This window comes from Topomyia yanbarensis, chromosome 3 (genome assembly GCF_030247195.1).
Source record: "Topomyia yanbarensis strain Yona2022 chromosome 3, ASM3024719v1, whole genome shotgun sequence".
In the NCBI taxonomy this organism is placed as follows: Eukaryota; Metazoa; Arthropoda; class Insecta; order Diptera; family Culicidae; genus Topomyia; species Topomyia yanbarensis.
Window position 1 is genome coordinate 146761017 of NC_080672.1, and position 18121 is coordinate 146779137.

The 18121-nt window shown below is 42.4% G+C and overlaps 3 protein-coding genes across 3 annotated transcripts in view; 1 reads left to right on the forward strand and 2 right to left on the reverse strand.

Moving 5' to 3' along the window:
• Nucleotides 1-2792: 2792 nt before the first annotated feature.
• Nucleotides 2793-3104, reverse strand: LOC131687295 (histone H4-like). Its single transcript, XM_058971373.1, has one exon. It carries the CDS (start codon nucleotides 3102-3104, stop codon nucleotides 2793-2795), a length of 312 nt encoding a protein of 103 aa, XP_058827356.1.
• A 180-nt stretch (nucleotides 3105-3284) lies between these two features.
• LOC131687296 (uncharacterized) lies at nucleotides 3285-5732 on the reverse strand. Its single transcript, XM_058971374.1, has one exon. It carries the CDS (start codon nucleotides 5730-5732, stop codon nucleotides 3285-3287), a length of 2448 nt encoding a protein of 815 aa, XP_058827357.1.
• A 9985-nt stretch (nucleotides 5733-15717) lies between these two features.
• LOC131687297 (uncharacterized) overlaps nucleotides 15718-18121 on the forward strand; it is a 3857-nt gene continuing 1453 nt past the window's right edge. Inside the window, exons 1-2 of the mRNA XM_058971375.1 lie at nucleotides 15718-16122; nucleotides 17285-17862. Coding sequence (XP_058827358.1) covers nucleotides 15718-16122; nucleotides 17285-17862 — 983 coding nt within the window. The remainder of the gene's footprint in view (nucleotides 16123-17284; nucleotides 17863-18121) is intronic.

Sequence of the window (18121 nt, forward strand, 5' to 3'; positions counted from 1 at the left end):
TTGGCAGCCTTAAGCGAGAGCACGATTACCTTACCATGCTTTCCCTCTGGGTCCATCCATCTCGGACAGCCGGCACCGGTATCATCCGGCGGCCGAGGCAGCCCGTACGTCGACGAAGAGGCCATTCGGCCGGACGAATAGCCAAATTAACCACTCACTACGATGCTGATTTGTTGCAGGAAAGTTAGAAAAAACAAATTACACGGCACCAATCAAATTCCGATTTTTCGCAAAAATGGCGGTTTCACTACTATACAGCGTCTCTATTTGCACACCCGATTGCGTCACTTCTCGATGGCGGTTTTTTCACAATCCGCGGCGTCACTTGTACTAGCAAGTTTTTTCACACCGATTGCTTTGCCTTACCGAAGGCGTTTTATTCACTGCCCGCAGCGTCACTTTCCAATGGTGGTTTTTCTCACTGATAACGTCACTTTATTTCAAATATTACACCCGATCGTTTTACTTTGATCGCCGACCGCGTCACTCTACCGATGGCGATTTTTTCACTGCCGGCGGGATCTTAAATGGTGGTTTTTCTCACCGATAACGTCACTCTCACTAATGGCGGCTTTTTCACTGCCAAAGGCGTCACCCTTCTGATGGCAGTTTTTACACCGATCGCGTCACTTTTCGTCTGCGGTTTTTCACTCCCGGTATCGTCATCCGAATGAAAAAGGCAGCGGATGCTTCCCCGGTCTATGCCGGTTGTCACTAACACGGGAGACTATCCGATCGATGGTAGAACAGTTTTTTTCACTTCGCAATGTTTTCACTTCCGATGGCAAATTTTATTTTCACTCCCGAACGGCGCTGCCCGACCGAAGGGCAGCGGAGGCTTTCCCGGTCTATGCCGGTTGTCACACTCGCGGGAACCGAAACAAAATGTTAAGTTTTTACACTTCACTTTTTCTGTTGATTGCTTTTGCGCGCGTATTCAAGAGCGTCTGCTTGCTATGCTCGAGTACTTCAGAGCGTCCGCTCGGCTCGCTTGTCAGAAACAGACTGATGATGATGATAACCGGGGGCCCGGTGTCTGTTGTTTAGGTTCGTATTCATCGGCTCTGTTTGGGAACGCGTAGATGACGGTTGAAAGTTACTATTCGATCGGTGCCGGTAAAATTTTACGGACTGTTGTTTTAAATCAACCAAAATCGAATTACTGCTTGTGAAAAGTACACTGGAAGTTTGCATTCAATTTACTGCACTGTCCGCACCGTCCAAACTAACACCCGCTGAACATTCTGTTTTAAGCGTATGGCCGAATATTATCAAATCATGTATCCGACTATGGCGGCACGTGCAAACTGAATTGTGGAAAATAGGTTAAGTTGAACCATCTAGCAATTGGAAAACCTTTTCGATGCTATCCAATCGAAAGAAAACTTCTCTCTATATGAAATTATTTCATTTTTGAATATATTTGCTCGAGCGGAAGTGCTCGTAATTTGGCGACCCGCGGAAAACGTTTCGGTCTGCTGGTCCTTTGCTGAAAACTTTCGTTATTAAAATTACTAAAAAGAAAAAGTTAACGGGTGGCAACACAAATTTTGGATTTTTTTTTCGCAACCTGTCAAAAAAAAGACAAACGATTTGATTGAAATTAGAAGATACGTTCTCCATTGTTGACCAAAAATTAGTGAACATTTGAAACTGATCCGTAATTGGATGCTGTTCGGCGAAGCTTCCGTTTGATGTCGGAACAGGCGCGTAGTACGGCGTCTATGTCAACACTTTGCTAATGCATTTCGTGATCTTCTACCAATCAACTGTTTGCAATTCGTGGCTCTCAAAACAAAATCCCGAAGAAATCTGCGATTGGGCGACACTGAAGCAAATTGTGAAGCGGGTTGTGATTTTTAGGGTACAAATGGGATCGAATTCGGGAACGATTGTGTTTTTTTTTTTTGCGTTTTTTTGGCGAGGGAAGTAACTTGCTTCGTGCAAAACAAAATATTTACCCAAAATAATTTTTTATCAACCGGCATTGAGATTGCAGCGTCGAAAGGTGTTGTAAACAGTCGATGACGCAACATTTTCGCTTTTAAAATATTGCACCGTGCACTTTTCGCCGAGATTCTTGTGTTGCTCGTAGAACCGTACAATGCGCACGCGAAATGCTTTCTTGTTTCGACGGCAAAGAGAGAGAGAGAGAGAGAGAGAGAGAGAGAGAGAGAGAGAGAAATACCTCGAAAAAAATCCAACATTTTAGTTGCGGATTTTGATTTTAGTGCACTAATAATCAGTGTTATTTCGCATTGCTTTGGCTATCTCAAAATTCTATTATTTCGGATATACTGATCAACTCGCTACATCGTTGTGTAGCAGACTTCTCGCATACATAATCGTCGACATGGTTGTGAGCTAATAAACCGCACGCGTCGGCCATCACACCCAGGTGCTTCAGCGCACGCATCGATGGGAACGATTGTCCCCCGACGCAGATCACAAGCGCAAATGCAGGTAGGTGAAAGCGTGGTAAGCTAAAACGCGCGCGCGAAAAAAAAGAGTCGGTCGGCGGTTCGTTGCTATCGAGAAACGAGCAGTTTTGTCCCATGATACGCAAGCTCAGGAGAGAAAGGAAATGCATATATGAAAAAGGGAAACCCAGCGACTGAGCGCGTTGTCGTAACACTGGTCTCTCGCATATCCATCAAAATCGCACATTAAACAGTACGTCCCTCCTGCAACGTGGATGAAAAAATGAAGGATACATTTCAAACTAATTCTTTTTTCTAAACATTTGGTGGCCCTGAAAAGGGCCTTTTGTGTTGTAGTGAACGGTAGGGCTATTAACCACCAAAACCGTACAATGTGCGTCCCTGGCGTTTAAGCGCATAGACGACATCCATCGCAGTGACGGTCTTCCGTTTGGCATGTTCGGTGTACGTCACAGCATCCCGGATAACGTTTTCCAGAAAAATCTTCAGCACACCACGGGTTTCCTCGTATATCAAACCGGAGATTCGCTTCACTCCTCCACGTCGAGCCAGACGACGAATGGCGGGTTTGGTGATGCCCTGGATATTGTCACGAAGCACCTTGCGGTGCCGCTTAGCGCCTCCCTTGCCGAGCCCTTTGCCTCCTTTGCCACGGCCAGTCATCTTCTTGGTTGTTGTAGGTAATAACTTAGTAGGCTAGCGCAGCACACCTGCAGCAGCGAGATTCCAATACCGAATGTTGCAATTCTTTTTTTTTTTTTTTTTTATTTATGTGACTTTAAATTTATTCATTCGTCACATCAATCAAAAATAAATAACTACATTTCATTTAACAAAGTGAACTTAAATACTATCTAATAATTTTTCTTCTTTCATAAATTCAATCAATTTTTCTTCATGATCTGGTCCAAGTATTTCACCTAAAGTCAGGTTGGCAAAATGTAGGTCCCTACTCTGCTGATTTCGTTGACAGTCTACCAGTAGGTGCCGTATTGTGAGGTCTTCCCCGCAGCATTGTGGTTTGTCTATCCGGTCCAGGAGAAAATCGTGCGTCAGCTTTGTGTGCCCGATGCGGAGCCTGGTGATAGCAGTTTGTTCTGAAGAATCATTCCTGTCTTTCCAGGCCGCGGTTGTTGATTTTATACTTCTCGTGAAAGTGTTACAGTTGTTCCATTCTGCATCCCATGCTTGTCGGAGTTGAGCTTTTGCATATTGCACGAAGTCCTTAGCTGGTACTGGGATATCGTTGCACTCTCTGGTTCGACCCTCACCGGCTAGATGATCTGCTCTTTCGTTTCCAGTAATGCCAGAGTGACTTGGCACCCAGCAGAATGTGATATTTTTATCAGCCGATGTGCATTCGACAGCCTGTATCCACGGGTGTCGGGACTTTCCGTGGTCAATAGCTTGAATGCAGCTCGCTGAATCGCTAAATATAATCGTGTGGCCAGAGATCGGTGCATTTTCAGCGGCAATCATAAGTGCTAATGCCTCTGCTGAAAAAATGGTACAACAGTCCGGAATGCGCATAGAGATATTGGTGTGTTCACTGTGTACTCCCAGACCGACGCCCTTCTCGTCTAACGAGCCGTCGGTGTAAAACTTTGTCGATGTGGAGTATTGTTTCGTTAGCATCTCGTTGAATACAGCTTGTATTTTTGCTGGGGCTTCATGAGCTTTCAGTTGGTTCTTTATTTTCCAGTCGATAGCAGGTTCGGATGAATTCCATGCTCTGTCGCTTACTCGGCTAAGGGTACTGATGGTCGGCAATTGACGTGATGTTAACCGCTTCAGCCACTCTGATGTCCTTCTGACCATAGGACAGATCAGTTCTTCATCTATTGGTCGTTTTTCCAGCCAGCTGCATGCTTTGCTAACGAGGCAACCGGTCATGAGGTATTCAAAAGGCATTTGTCCACTTTCTATGAGTAGTGAAGGTATGGGACTGGTTATATGTGCTTTCGAGATAGTTCTAATCGCAGTGTGGTAGATCGGTTGAAGCCGTTTCATCACCCTTTCACCACCCCTACTATATAGTCCGAATCCATGGGTAATTTTGGTTATCAGGATGCTGTTGCAGATCCTGATAAGTGTTTGACGGCTACCGCTAGCATATCTTCTACTAATTGCTTTTAGTATCTTTAGTTGGTTTTGACAATTTTTGACGAGGTAATCAGCGTGCTTCATAAACTTCAGATTTGAATCTATTTGTACTCCTAGTACCTTTGTACTTCCTACTTTTTCGATGATGCCTTTCGGGGTTTTCAAGTCTGGGACGTTTTTGTGCTTACCGCCACTGCATACATGGAGCAGTTTGGACTTTGCAGCAGAAAATTCAAGCCCTTGCTGTTCAGCCCAGGTTAGCACACAGTTTAGTGTAGTTTGTGCTTTTATTCGAACGGCTCGTGGGAAGCTTCCAGCAGCGATGATGATTAAATCGTCCGCGTAAATCAGTATATCTATATCTTCCGGGATGCATTCGCAAATGGAGTTGATGGCGATATTAAAGAGAGTTGGCGAAATCACTGAGCCTTGTGGTATTCCATTCTCAAGTGGTCGTCGATCAGAAAGTGCACCATCTACAAACACTCTAAAGCATCTTTCGTTCAGGAAGTTGTGGACATACCTCTGCATCCTGCTCCCAACGTTCCACTGGCTGAGAGTAGAGATAATTGGGTGTCTCCACGTTCTGTCGAATGCCTTCGATAAGTCAAGCATTATCACATCTGCATGCATGCCGGATTCTAGCGCGTCTTCTAGAATCGTCTCAAGTTGAGCTAAATGGCTGTCCACGCCGGAGCCTGGACGAAAGGCAAACTGTCGGTTTCCAAGTCTGTTATTTGATTCTATTTCCTCAGTCAATCGCCGATTTATCATCCGTTCAAGAATTTTACCGACACAACTGGTTAGTGATATCGGTCTGTATTCTTCTGCTTCGGTTCCTTTTTTGTCGGGTTTCTTGATTGGTATAATAGTAGCCTCTTTCCACTCGGTTGGAATGTTACCGCTACTCCAAACACCGTTGTAAATGTCTAGTAGAACCAATTTCGCCTGTACGGGAAGATGTTTCAGCAGTGGGTATCCAATTCGATCAGGACCTTCAGATAGCCCTGCAGCCTTGTTGAGTGCCCAGTTTAATTCGCTAAAGCTGAAGTTAGCATCCAGTGGTGAGTATTCTGTGTTGAAGTTGGGTACGTTTCTCTCTTCTTGTTCCTTACGTTCCTGGAACGTTTTCGAGTAGCCATCAGTTGCCGATACTGCTGCAAAGTGATCAGCAAGTGAATTGGCCATGTCGGCAGGGGTGTCGGTGAATGTGCCGTCAATTCGCAGATATTTTCTATTGCTTCTCCGTTTTCCGCTTAGTGCGTTGATTTTTTCCCATAGCTTCTTGGATGTAGTGGTTGGGTTGATTTCCTCAACAAATTTCTTCCAGCTCGAATTTTTTGCTTCTTGAATAGCGTTTCTAGCATCCCTTCGTGCTTCCTGGAAATCCTTTAGCGCCTGTACTTTTCTTGAATCTTTGTCATCCAATCGTCGTAGTGCTCGAAGTGTTTTTCTTCTGTACTTAATGGCTTTTTTACCGTGTCATTCCACCATGGTACAGATTTAGGTCCTGGACGACCACTAGTTCGCTGGATTGATTTCTTGGCGGCATTGAAGATAAGCTGACTGAATTCGGAGGCGGAGTATTCTTTCGATATGTCCATGTTATCTTTAATTTCGTTCTGAAATTTCTCCCAGTTGGCGTTGTCGTATTTCCATCGTGGCCTTGCACAGACTGTCGGAGACGAGCGGCCAGTAACCAATCTAATGGGATAATGGTCACTGCCGTGATTGTCTTCCTCCACCTGCCAGCTAAATCTGGCTGAGATTTGCCAGGATATTATGGAAAGATCGATTGCAGAAGTTGATCCATCAGCTAGACTTATTCGGGTGTGGGTGCCGTCATTGAGGAAAACTAGACCTTTGTCAATACACCACTGTTCTATCATTTTCCCTCTCAGATCAGTATGCTTGGATCCCCATTCAGTGCTAGCAGCATTGAAATCTCCCATTAATATTACTGGTTCTGGTAGTTGAAGTATGAGTTCGCTGAGCTGTGTTTCTATGTTTCTGTTTGATCGTTCGCTTGGAGGGATGTACACGCTTACAATTGTTGACTTCGAACCTGTGTCAATTTGTACAGCTATTGCCTGCATCTCTGTTCGAATTTGTAGTTGTTTGTGGGGAATATCACTTCGCACTCCCAGTGCTACTCCGTGTTTAATGTTATTTATTATTCCTTCAACTAAGTACAAATCATAGTCCTTAATGGTGGGGGCGCAATCTATCGGGGTCATGGTCTCCTGCAGCGCCAGTACACAGGGTGAGTACTGGTTTATTAGCAATTGTAATTCAGGTAGTCGGCGTCTCAAACTGGCGATGTTCCACTGTATAGCGAAAGTGTTATCAACATACTGGTCTCTTTGTCTTCTTGCTTGTTTATTGGTTGATTGCGTCATTGTTAGGTCGGAGAAGTTTCTTTTTTCCTTTTCGGTTGATAACAATAGTGTCAGATCTGTCAGATTCGTTGTCCGTTATACTCATACCGTCTGTGTTTACATCGGAAATTTCTGTTTCAAAAGTGTGTTCTAGTGTTAACTGTGTCGAAAAAGTTTGTTTTGGGTGATCGGGCTCAGTATTTTTAGTTGTTCCGGAAGTTATCTTCTTCAAGGGTGGGGGACGAAATTCGGATCCAGTTGGCGTTTCCGGCGAGACTTCTTTTTGGCGTTTTTTCTGCAGTTCCTTCTTTTTCTTTTTTCCTTCGTCGGTTTTTTGGCATTGACAGTTTGAGCGTCCTTTTAGTTCGGTTATCACAGCAGCAAGTTGATTCCGTAGGGCGGTTATTTCTTCTTTCAGATTCGCGATTGCCTTGTCCTTGTTATCTTCTTGCTGTATGATCAGTCTTTTGCTGACGTTGGAGTACGATTTAGCACCGATTCGGCTGTCGTATAGTTTTTTGGCCTCCGCAAACGATAATCCTTGTTCGGATTTTATCCGGATGATTTCGTTCTCTCGTTTGTATATCAGGCAATTACGGTCGGTCGGTTTGTGGCTTTCCTTGCAGTGGAAACAATTTTCGGTATTTTTGCACTCTTCGGTTTTGTGTTCATGTGCCGAGCAATTTTGGCACCGTGGTGCACTTTTACATCGAGCCTTTGTATGTCCGTATTCAAGACAGTTAAAGCATAACATGGGTACGGGATAATAAAAACGAGTTGCCACTCTAAGCGCTCCAAAGAAAATATGCTGTGGCCAGGTTGTTCCTTCCATGGTCAGTACTATTGTAGACGTGTTCACTCTCATATTGTCCACCAATCTGGTAAAGCGACGCACTGCCGTTACTCCTTGAGGAGCCAACTCTGTTAGTAGCTCTTCCTGTGTCATATCGATTACTTCTGGACAGTTAACTATGCATCTACTATAGTTAAGCGTGGGGTGTGCTGTTATTTCGACCGGCGTTCCATCAATTAGCTTTTTCATACCGAGCAATTTGGAGGCATGTTCCTGATTTCGCACTTTCACAACATATTTAGTACCTTTTGCTTCGGTGGTAGCAGTATATGCGCCACCGATTAATAATTGGATCGACTTACCCACTGTGAAGGGATGATTTTTCGGTAGTACTCCCTCATTAGCAGCCTTAAGTAGAAGAACAATCACCTTTCCGTGCTTTCCTTCCGCATCCATCCATCTTGGCAGGCCTGCGCCGTAATCATCCGGCGGTCGAGGCAGCCCGTATGTCGATGATGAGGCCATTCGGCCGAACAAAATATTCCCAACAGCCACTCACTTCAATGTTTTATTGCAGAGAAAAACGAGAAATAAAATTCACTGGCAACAATAGCTGGTTTTACAAAAACGTCACTATTCCGACAGGGTTTTTTACAGCCAATTGCGTCTCTCTCTACTCACACACCGACCACGTCACCACGTCAGTTTTTTTTCCACAATTGCTTCACGACCGTTTCACTTTGATCGCCGACCGCGTCACTCTACCGATGGCGGTTTTTTCACTGCCAGCGGGATCTTCAATGGTGGTTTTTTTCACCGATAACGTCAATTTTTCTTCCGATAGTAGTTTTTCACATACGATCACTTTGTTTTTAAAAACCTCCAGCCACCTCACTGCACTAATGGCGGCTTTTTCACTACCAGTGGCGTCACTTTTCTGATGGCGGTTTTTGCACCGTTCTCGTCACTTCTCGTGTGCGGTTTTTTTCACTCCCGGTATCGTCATCCAAATGAAAAGGCAGCGGATGCTTCCCCGGTCAATGCCGGTTGTCACTAACACGGGAAATTTGCTACAATTCACATATCACTCTTTTTCAACATATATGAGTTCGCTAATGTTAACCTTCTGCTGGCGACTCTATGTTTACTCCCGTCGGCGCTACCCAGCCGAAAAAGGGCAGCGGATGCTTTCCCGGTCTATGCCGGTTGTCACACTCGCGGGAAACGAAAAATAAATCCACTGTATTTTTCCACGTCACTTCGACTTTGCTTGCTTACGCGCGTATACAAAAGCGTCCGTACAGCTCGCTGGTCAGACAAAGACTGAATGTTGCAATTCGGCCCATTGAGTAGCGCTTTTATACTGATGCACACACATTCTCAGTCGCCGCCGCATAGGAAGATTACCATGGCTGCTATCTATATGCTTACTCGTGATGTGTTGGTTTGAAGGGGAAATAGCGCGAACACGAAGTTCACTGTTGCCACTGTTTTAGTAGCTTGGGATTGCCGAAATCTGCTTTATCCGGACTAATGCTGACATGGTAGCATTTTCCCTGGAAAACGATTGCCCGGAAATTGATTCTCCTGAAAAAGAAAGAAAGAAAAAGTAAATCGAAAAACAAACGGGTTTTTTTTTTAACTTATAAAGATTTTCTATACATCCGTCTACATGGTACGTTATATTGGCTTCTATGGTACTTAAATATCGATATCTGATACTGATCTATGATGGAACAAATTGTTACTGATGAACAAACTATTTCTGTTTGATATTCTTCTACTGTTGGAATTTTATTGATTTCTAGGCGATTTTTTTTGCTCATACATAGTTTTTCTTTTTAGGAATATTTTTTTGCAAATCTAATGAAAAGCTGAAAAAATCAAGTCTGGCAACACTGGCTCCGGAATGGAAATGGTGGGGGAAGTATAGTAGCCGAATCGAACCGTATACAGAACGAAAAGGCACATGGCACGTACACGAGCGAGACAGGCGATAGTAGTGTTTATTCGCGACTATAAAAAAGATGGGTGGGTAATGTCTAGGACATAACCGGAGTGTCGTGACTACTCGTTTGACTTGTAATTCAAATCGAATGATACTCAATGAAATATGTGGGAATGTTTCAAGTTATTCTTTATAATAATTATGGTGGTTCTGAAAAGAACCTTTGTTGTTGGCGTCTGCGTTGATCGGGGATGCGCTGGATTCTAAGCTCGTTGAGACATTCATTCATGAAATGAACAAATTTCATATTTTCTTGCTTTGAACTATCAATGTTAAAATCTCTCGAAACAACCATCGGAATCTTTTCCGTACAGAAATGAACACGCTTAGCGAAAAACTAGGGGCGGGTAATGTCCGGGACATAACCGCGATGCTCATATTCTTAAAATTCTGCTTGTATCTCCTTCAAATGGCTAAATTTTGCGCATTAAGTTCGATTCACCGGGCTCAGCGAAATTTTCCTGGGGATCCCGTTCGTTAGTATATTCAGCAAAACAATTTTATTACCGAGTTCTCCGCGTTGAATACAGGTCAATAATTTCATATAATGATTTCAACATGCAGACAATGTACATGTATGACAGGTGGGAGTGTTCTGAAGTGGTTTTAGTGGAGGTAACAACATAAAATCATGTATTGGACATTTTACAATGATTCTCCTTAACCCTGCAAAACCACGTGGTTGGCAGCAGAGGGTTAAGTTGTTTGGAAGAGATGACAGTTAATATATGATAACTAAAAATATAAAATTGTTCTATAAATTGCAAAGTTATTGCCGCGTTGACCTGAAAATTTGTTATTTCATTCATAAAGGAACAATCATTGAAATTATGTCAATTTATGCTTTGCAAGATTTGAAATAACTTCGAAGTGTGGTCACGACACCCCTGTTATGTCATATACATTACCAACCCATCTCTTTCCATTTTGCCTTTGTCCTAATAAGGACGGTTTGTGGATAACTATGTTGATACAAGACGGGAATCTTTTAAAACAATTCAAACCTTGCAGACGATTGTTTTTACTGCGTACATCCATACGATCTTTCCCCTTTCGCAGCTCACGCCGAATGAGCACACTTTTCATCAAGCTGTTCCTATTTATTGACTTTACAATGCAGATGGAAGGACGTCCTTTTGTTCGATAAATGAAAATATTTTCATCATTCGTTTTGGTGTAGCTTTCGCTTAGTGGCAGAGTTGCCACATTCACTGATTTTCTTGGAAGGATTTGCAAAAACCTTCGGGTTTGTAGATTGGAAAAACATTTTCTTATGATTCACTGGTAAAAGTACAGAATTACCAAGTGCAAACTTAATACTAGTTAATAAAAGAAACTTTCTAATTAAATTCTTTTTCCATTTTGCCTTCGTCCTAATAAGGACGGTTTGTGGATAACTATGTTGATACAAGACGGGAATCTTTTAAAACAATTCAAACCTTGCCGACGATTGTTTTTACTGCGTACTTCCGTACGATCTTTCCCCTTTCGCAGCTCACACCGAATGAGCACGGTTTTCATCATGGTGTTCCTATTTATTGACTTTACAATGCAGATGGAAGGACGTCCTTTTGTTCGATAAATGAAAATATTTTCATCATTCGTTTTGGTGTAGCTTTCGCTTAGTGGTAGAGTTGCCACATTCACTGATTTTTTTGGAAGGATTTGCAAAAACCTTCGGGTTTGTAGATAAGAAAAACATTTTCTGATTCACTGGTAAAAGTACAGAATTACCAAGCGCAAACTTAATACTAGTTAATAAAAGAAACTTTCTAATTAAATTCTTTTTCCATTTTGCCTTCGTCCTAATAAGGACGGTTTGTTGATAACTATGTTGATACAAGACGGGAATCTTTTAAAACAATTCAAACCTTGCCGACGATTGTTTTTACTGCGTACATCCGTACGATCTTTCCCCTTTCGCAGCTCACACCGAATGAGCACGGTTTTCATCATGGTGTTCCTATTTATTGGCTTTACAATGCAGATGGAAGGACGTCCTTTTGTTCGATAAATGAAAATATTTTCATCATTCGTTTTGGTGTAGCTTTCGCTTAGTGGCAGAGTTGCCACATTCACTGATTTTCTTGGAAGGATTTGCAAAAACCTTCGGGTTTGTAGATTGGAAAAACATTTTCTTATGATTCACTGGTAAAAGTACAGAATTACCAAGTGCAAACTTAATACTAGTTAATAAAAGAAACTTTCTAATTAAATTCTTTTTCCATTTTGCCTTCGTCCTAATAAGGACGGTTTGTGGATAACTATGTTGATACAAGACGGGAATCTTTTAAAACAATTCAAACCTTGCCGACGATTGTTTTTACTGCGTACATCCGTACGATCTTTCCCCTTTCGCAGCTCACACCGAATGAGCACGGTTTTCATCATGGTGTTCCTATTTATTGACTTTACAATGCAGATGGAAGGACGTCCTTTTGTTCGATAAATGAAAATATTTTCATCATTCGTTTTGGTGTAGCTTTCGCTTAGTGGTAGAGTTGCCACATTCACTGATTTTTTTGGAAGGATTTGCAAAAACCTTCGGGTTTGTAGATAAGAAAAACATTTTCTGATTCACTGGTAAAAGTACAGAATTACCAAGCGCAAACTTAATACTAGTTAATAAAAGAAACTTTCTAATTAAATTCTTTTTCCATTTTGCCTTCGTCCTAATAAGGACGGTTTGTGGATAACTATGTTGATACAAGACGGGAATCTTTTAAAACAATTCAAACCTTGCCGACGATTGTTTTTACTGCGTACATCCGTACGATCTTTCCCCTTTCGCAGCTCACACCGAATGAGCACGGTTTTCATCATGGTGTTCCTATTTATTGGCTTTACAATGCAGATGGAAGGACGTCCTTTTGTTCGATAAATGAAAATATTTTCATCATTCGTTTTGGTGTAGCTTTCGCTTAGTGGCAGAGTTGCCACATTCACTGATTTTCTTGGAAGGATTTGCAAAAACCTTCGGGTTTGTAGATTGGAAAAACATTTTCTTATGATTCACTGGTAAAAGTACAGAATTACCAAGTGCAAACTTAATACTAGTTAATAAAAGAAACTTTCTAATTAAATTCTTTTTCCATTTTGCCTTCGTCCTAATAAGGACGGTTTGTGGATAACTATGTTGATACAAGACGGGAATCTTTTAAAACAATTCAAACCTTGCCGACGATTGTTTTTACTGCGTACATCCGTACGATCTTTCCCCTTTCGCAGCTCACACCGAATGAGCACGGTTTTCATCATGGTGTTCCTATTTATTGACTTTACAATGCAGATGGAAGGACGTCCTTTTGTTCGATAAATGAAAATATTTTCATCATTCGTTTTGGTGTAGCTTTCGCTTAGTGGTAGAGTTGCCACATTCACTGATTTTTTTGGAAGGATTTGCAAAAACCTTCGGGTTTGTAGATAAGAAAAACATTTTCTGATTCACTGGTAAAAGTACAGAATTACCAAGCGCAAACTTAATACTAGTTAATAAAAGAAACTTTCTAATTAAATTCTTTTTCCATTTTGCCTTCGTCCTAATAAGGACGGTTTGTTGATAACTATGTTGATACAAGACGGGAATCTTTTAAAACAATTCAAACCTTGCCGACGATTGTTTTTACTGCGTACATCCGTACGATCTTTCCCCTTTCGCAGCTCACACCGAATGAGCACGGTTTTCATCATGGTGTTCCTATTTATTGGCTTTACAATGCAGATGGAAGGACGTCCTTTTGTTCGATAAATGAAAATATTTTCATCATTCGTTTTGGTGTAGCTTTCGCTTAGTGGCAGAGTTGCCACATTCACTGATTTTTTCAGAAGGATTTGCAAAAACCTTCGGGTTTGTAGATAAGAAAAACATTTTCTGATTCACTGGTAAAAGTACAGAATTACCAAGTGCAAACTTAATACTAGTTAATAAAAGAAACTTTCTAATTAAATTCTTTTTCCATTTTGCCTTCGTCCTAATAAGGACGGTTTGTTGATAACTATGTTGATACAAGACGGGAATCTTTTAAAACAATTCAAACCTTGCCGACGATTGTTTTTACTGCGTACATCCGTACGATCTTTCCCCTTTCGCAGCTCACACCGAATGAGCACGGTTTTCATCATGGTGTTCCTATTTATTGACTTTACAATGCAGATGGAAGGACGTCCTTTTGTTCGATAAATGAAAATATTTTCATCATTCGTTTTGGTGTAGCTTTCGCTTAGTGGTAGAGTTGCCACATTCACTGATTTTTTTGGAAGGATTTGCAAAAACCTTCGGGTTTGTAGATAAGAAAAACATTTTCTGATTCACTGGTAAAAGTACAGAATTACCAAGCGCAAACTTAATACTAGTTAATAAAAGAAACTTTCTAATTAAATTCTTTTTTCATTTTGCCTTCGTCCTAATAAGGACGGTTTGTTGATAACTATGTTGATACAAGACGGGAATCTTTTAAAACAATTCAAACCTTGCCGACGATTGTTTTTACTGCGTACATCCGTACGATCTTTCCCCTTTCGCAGCTCACACCGAATGAGCACGGTTTTCATCATGGTGTTCCTATTTATTGGCTTTACAATGCAGATGGAAGGACGTCCTTTTGTTCGATAAATGAAAATATTTTCATCATTCGTTTTGGTGTAGCTTTCGCTTAGTGGCAGAGTTGGCACATTCACTGATTTTCTTGGAAGGATTTGCAAAAACCTTCGGGTTTGTAAATTAGAAAAACATTTTCTTATGATTCACTGGTAAAAGTACAGAATTACCAAGCGCAAGCTTAATACCAGTTAATAAAAGAAACTTTCTAATTAAATTCTTTTTCCATTTTGTATTCGTCCTAATAAGGACGGTTTGTAGATAACTATGTTGATACAAGACGGGAATCTTTTAAAACAATTCAAACCTTGCCGACGATTGTTTTTACTGCGTACATCCGTACGATCTTTCCCCTTTCGCAGCTCACACCGAATGAGTACGCTTTGCAGCCTTCGATGTTTTGGTGGCATTTTTAGTGGCAGTTACTACCGCCTTTTCAGTGACTGCGTTTCTTAGCCTTTGGCTTTTTGGACTTCTCACCGCCACCACCTCCACCAACGTTTTTCTTCTTCTCTCCGATGGTAGCTGATTTGATTGGTCGTCCGATGCAGCTTCTCACGACCACGCACGTCTGTTATGCACTGCGTCTTACACACGTCTGGCTTAGAGAAAAGCTGCGACACCCCTATTTATAGGTTTTATCATTAATGTTGATTTCATTTAAAGTAGTTTTCGAACTATTTAAACAAATTTTATATAGCAAAGAACGCATCGGTAGCAAGCATTGAACGTTTTCCTTCCGATTTATGAAACAAGATTGGCAATCCGTTTTGTAGAAGAAAAGTTATTAAGGTTCAAAATGTACGTAACGCTTTCGCTAATATGCACTACTATCGCTTTCTCGCTCGTTCTCGTGGCGTGCATGAGCCTTTCCTTTCCGTGCGACTTCTAATGGCTTAACCAAAATTAATATCCCGGCTTTCCCCCACCAACTGCTCTCGTCAAGCAACCCAATACGAATAATCATAGGAACAAACATGTAGTGGACCTTTATATAAACTTTTCATTATTTTATTGTTCATTTGCTGCACCATTTTGACGGCTCTGTGCGGGATGGGCTGAAAATTTTCACTTTTCCGAGTCGTTTTCGAAAGATTTTTCAAAACACTATTTTTCCGTTGATAATGAATATCCTACATATTCCAAAATTTAATACAACATTGGTACAAATATTTTCGACAAAATGCCGAATAAATTGATTAAATCCATTCAGTACAACAAAAGATATAAGCGTTCAAAATCTTACATCATTTTTCTTCCGAAATTTTGAAAAGGGGCCCCTATATTGAAAGGTAAGTCGTTAGTCACGACAAAAAATCGGTCGGTCTGTTTTGGTCATCATTCGTCGTTTGAACAGCATCACAGTGGTATCAGTAGTAGAGCAGAATTTTCGCGCCATGGCCCGTACGAAACAGACCGCCCGCAAGTCCACCGGAGGGAAAGCTCCCCGCAAACAGTTGGCAACGAAGGCTGCCCGTAAAAGTGCCCCAGCTACGGGTGGCGTTAAGAAGCCCCATCGCTACAGACCAGGAACTGTCGCGCTGCGAGAAATTCGTCGCTATCAGAAGTCGACAGAGCTACTAATCCGCAAGCTGCCCTTCCAGCGTCTGGTTCGTGAGATCGCGCAGGACTTCAAAACCGATCTGCGCTTCCAGAGCTCAGCCGTCATGGCCCTTCAAGAAGCCAGCGAGGCTTACCTGGTTGGTTTGTTCGAGGATACCAATCTGTGCGCTATCCATGCCAAGCGAGTGACCATCATGCCGAAAGACATCCAACTGGCTCGCCGGATCCGTGGGGAGCGGGCCTAAATTTGGTGTGTGCCCATCACCCCCCAGAACGAAACAGCAACAAACGGTCCTTTTCAGGACCACAACCAATCATATTTTACTAAGAATTATTAGCAGAAATTTTCCGTTTCCCTCCAAAAATGCTCAGGCGGGTGGCTGTGTGTGTTTGTTAGACAGCACGCCGATGGGGGATTTTTTGCCAGCAGCACCACCTCGTACCGATCGACAGTAGTAGCGTGTGAAAAACAAGACCCATTGAGGGAAATCTTGCGCGGCCGATTTGTGATTTAGCACCAAATCGATGAGTGAACTTTTGAGAGATTGGGTGAAATCGTCAATGCCATGATATGAGGGAAACTATTATTAAGCGTCTGACGAGCATTGCAAAAAAAAAAACTTGTGCAATGCTCACAGAAATGTACGTTGATGATTATCGGAGTGAAAATCAAATTAACTCTTTTTATCAGAAGAAAATAGTCGCCCTGAAAAGGGCGGTTTTTACGGCTAGAAAGGAGCGGGATTTAAGTTGCTGCGGAGGCCCTCTTTTCAGTCTTCTTCGGCAGCAGTACGGCCTGTATGTTAGGCAACACGCCACCCTGAGCAATGGTCACACCGGAGAGCAGTTTGTTCAGCTCTTCGTCATTTCGAATGGCCAGCTGCAGATGACGGGGGATGATTCTGGTCTTTTTGTTATCGCGAGCAGCGTTTCCTGCCAGCTCCAGTACTTCGGCGGCAAGATATTCCATCACAGCTGCCAAGTAGACGGGTGCTCCGGCACCGACACGTTCAGCATAATTTCCCTTCCTCAGCAGACGGTGAATTCGGCCAACAGGGAACTGGAGACCGGCACGAACTGAGCGGGATTTTGGCTTTCCCTTCGCTTTTCCTCCTTTACCGCGTGCAGACATTGTCGTAGGTTTATGCGTGTGTAGTCACGTAGACAATACGAGTAACACTGATGCCACTCGCGCACACAGCACCCCTTGTTATGCATTCGCTTCATTGCACATCGTTCGCCAAAGGGGCGGAGTAGCGAACGAACGAAACGCGCTAAACACAAAAAAGGACGAACCTTCGTCTCGCTACACGATCGTATATAAGCGATATGTAGTGATTTTTGCTACCTCAACACCAGTTCCGTTTGTAACGCGAGCAGATTAAGACGTGTATTTAATAGTTGGAAAGTGGTAAAGTTGAAAAGTCGTACAGTTGGATCGGCCTCATGGGCAAGCGCAAAAAGAAAATACCGGGTGCTAGCCCCAATTCGGCTAATGTCACAGCTAGCACGCCAGAGCAATTAACAAAGAAGCAGTGCAATTTTGATGACGTTGAGTCCGTTCTATCGAAAAATCGGTTCAGCATCCTCAGTGAGGAAACGGCCAACAATATTAGTGACCTGAACGGGTTCGGGGATACAGATGCAGGCATACAAAAACCCGCAGCACCCCGCCGAGAGAAACTTCCACCAATTGTTGTACAGTCAATTCGGTTGGACAAATTATCGGAAATCATCAGTTCGATGAAAATCGTTGCAGAGTATAAGCTGACCAGGACAGGGATCAAGGTGATGACCCAGTCGCGCGAGAGTTACGACAGAATTAGAGGCTATCTGAACAAACATAATGCAGAGTATTTCACCCACGACGTAGTATCTGAAAAACCATTCAAGGTGATTGTCCGAGGTCTACCAAACATGAAGACGGATTACATAAAATCAGAGCTGGAGGAGCGGTACAAGCTGAAACCGATTGAAGTGTATGCAATAACCAGAAAGCCGGATGATAAAAAAACTTACAGAGATAGTTTATACCTTATCCACTTCAAGAAAGGCACTGTTACTCTCGGGGCGCTGAAGGCAGTGCGCTCATTGTTCAACATCATCGTTTCATGGGAAGCGTATAGAGGAACATGGAATGACGTCACGCAGTGCATGAGGTGTTTACACTTTGGTCATGGATCTAGGAACTGCCGCATGAAGGTACGATGCAATGTGTACGCTCAACAACACGAAACA

Excerpts from the sequence above, each read along its gene's own strand:
- LOC131687295 (XM_058971373.1), bottom strand. The coding sequence starts at position 3,104 with ATGACTGGCCGTGGCAAAGGAGGCAAAGGGCTCGGCAAGGGAGGCGCT.
- LOC131687296 (XM_058971374.1), bottom strand. The coding sequence starts at position 5,732 with ATGGCCAATTCACTTGCTGATCACTTTGCAGCAGTATCGGCAACTGAT.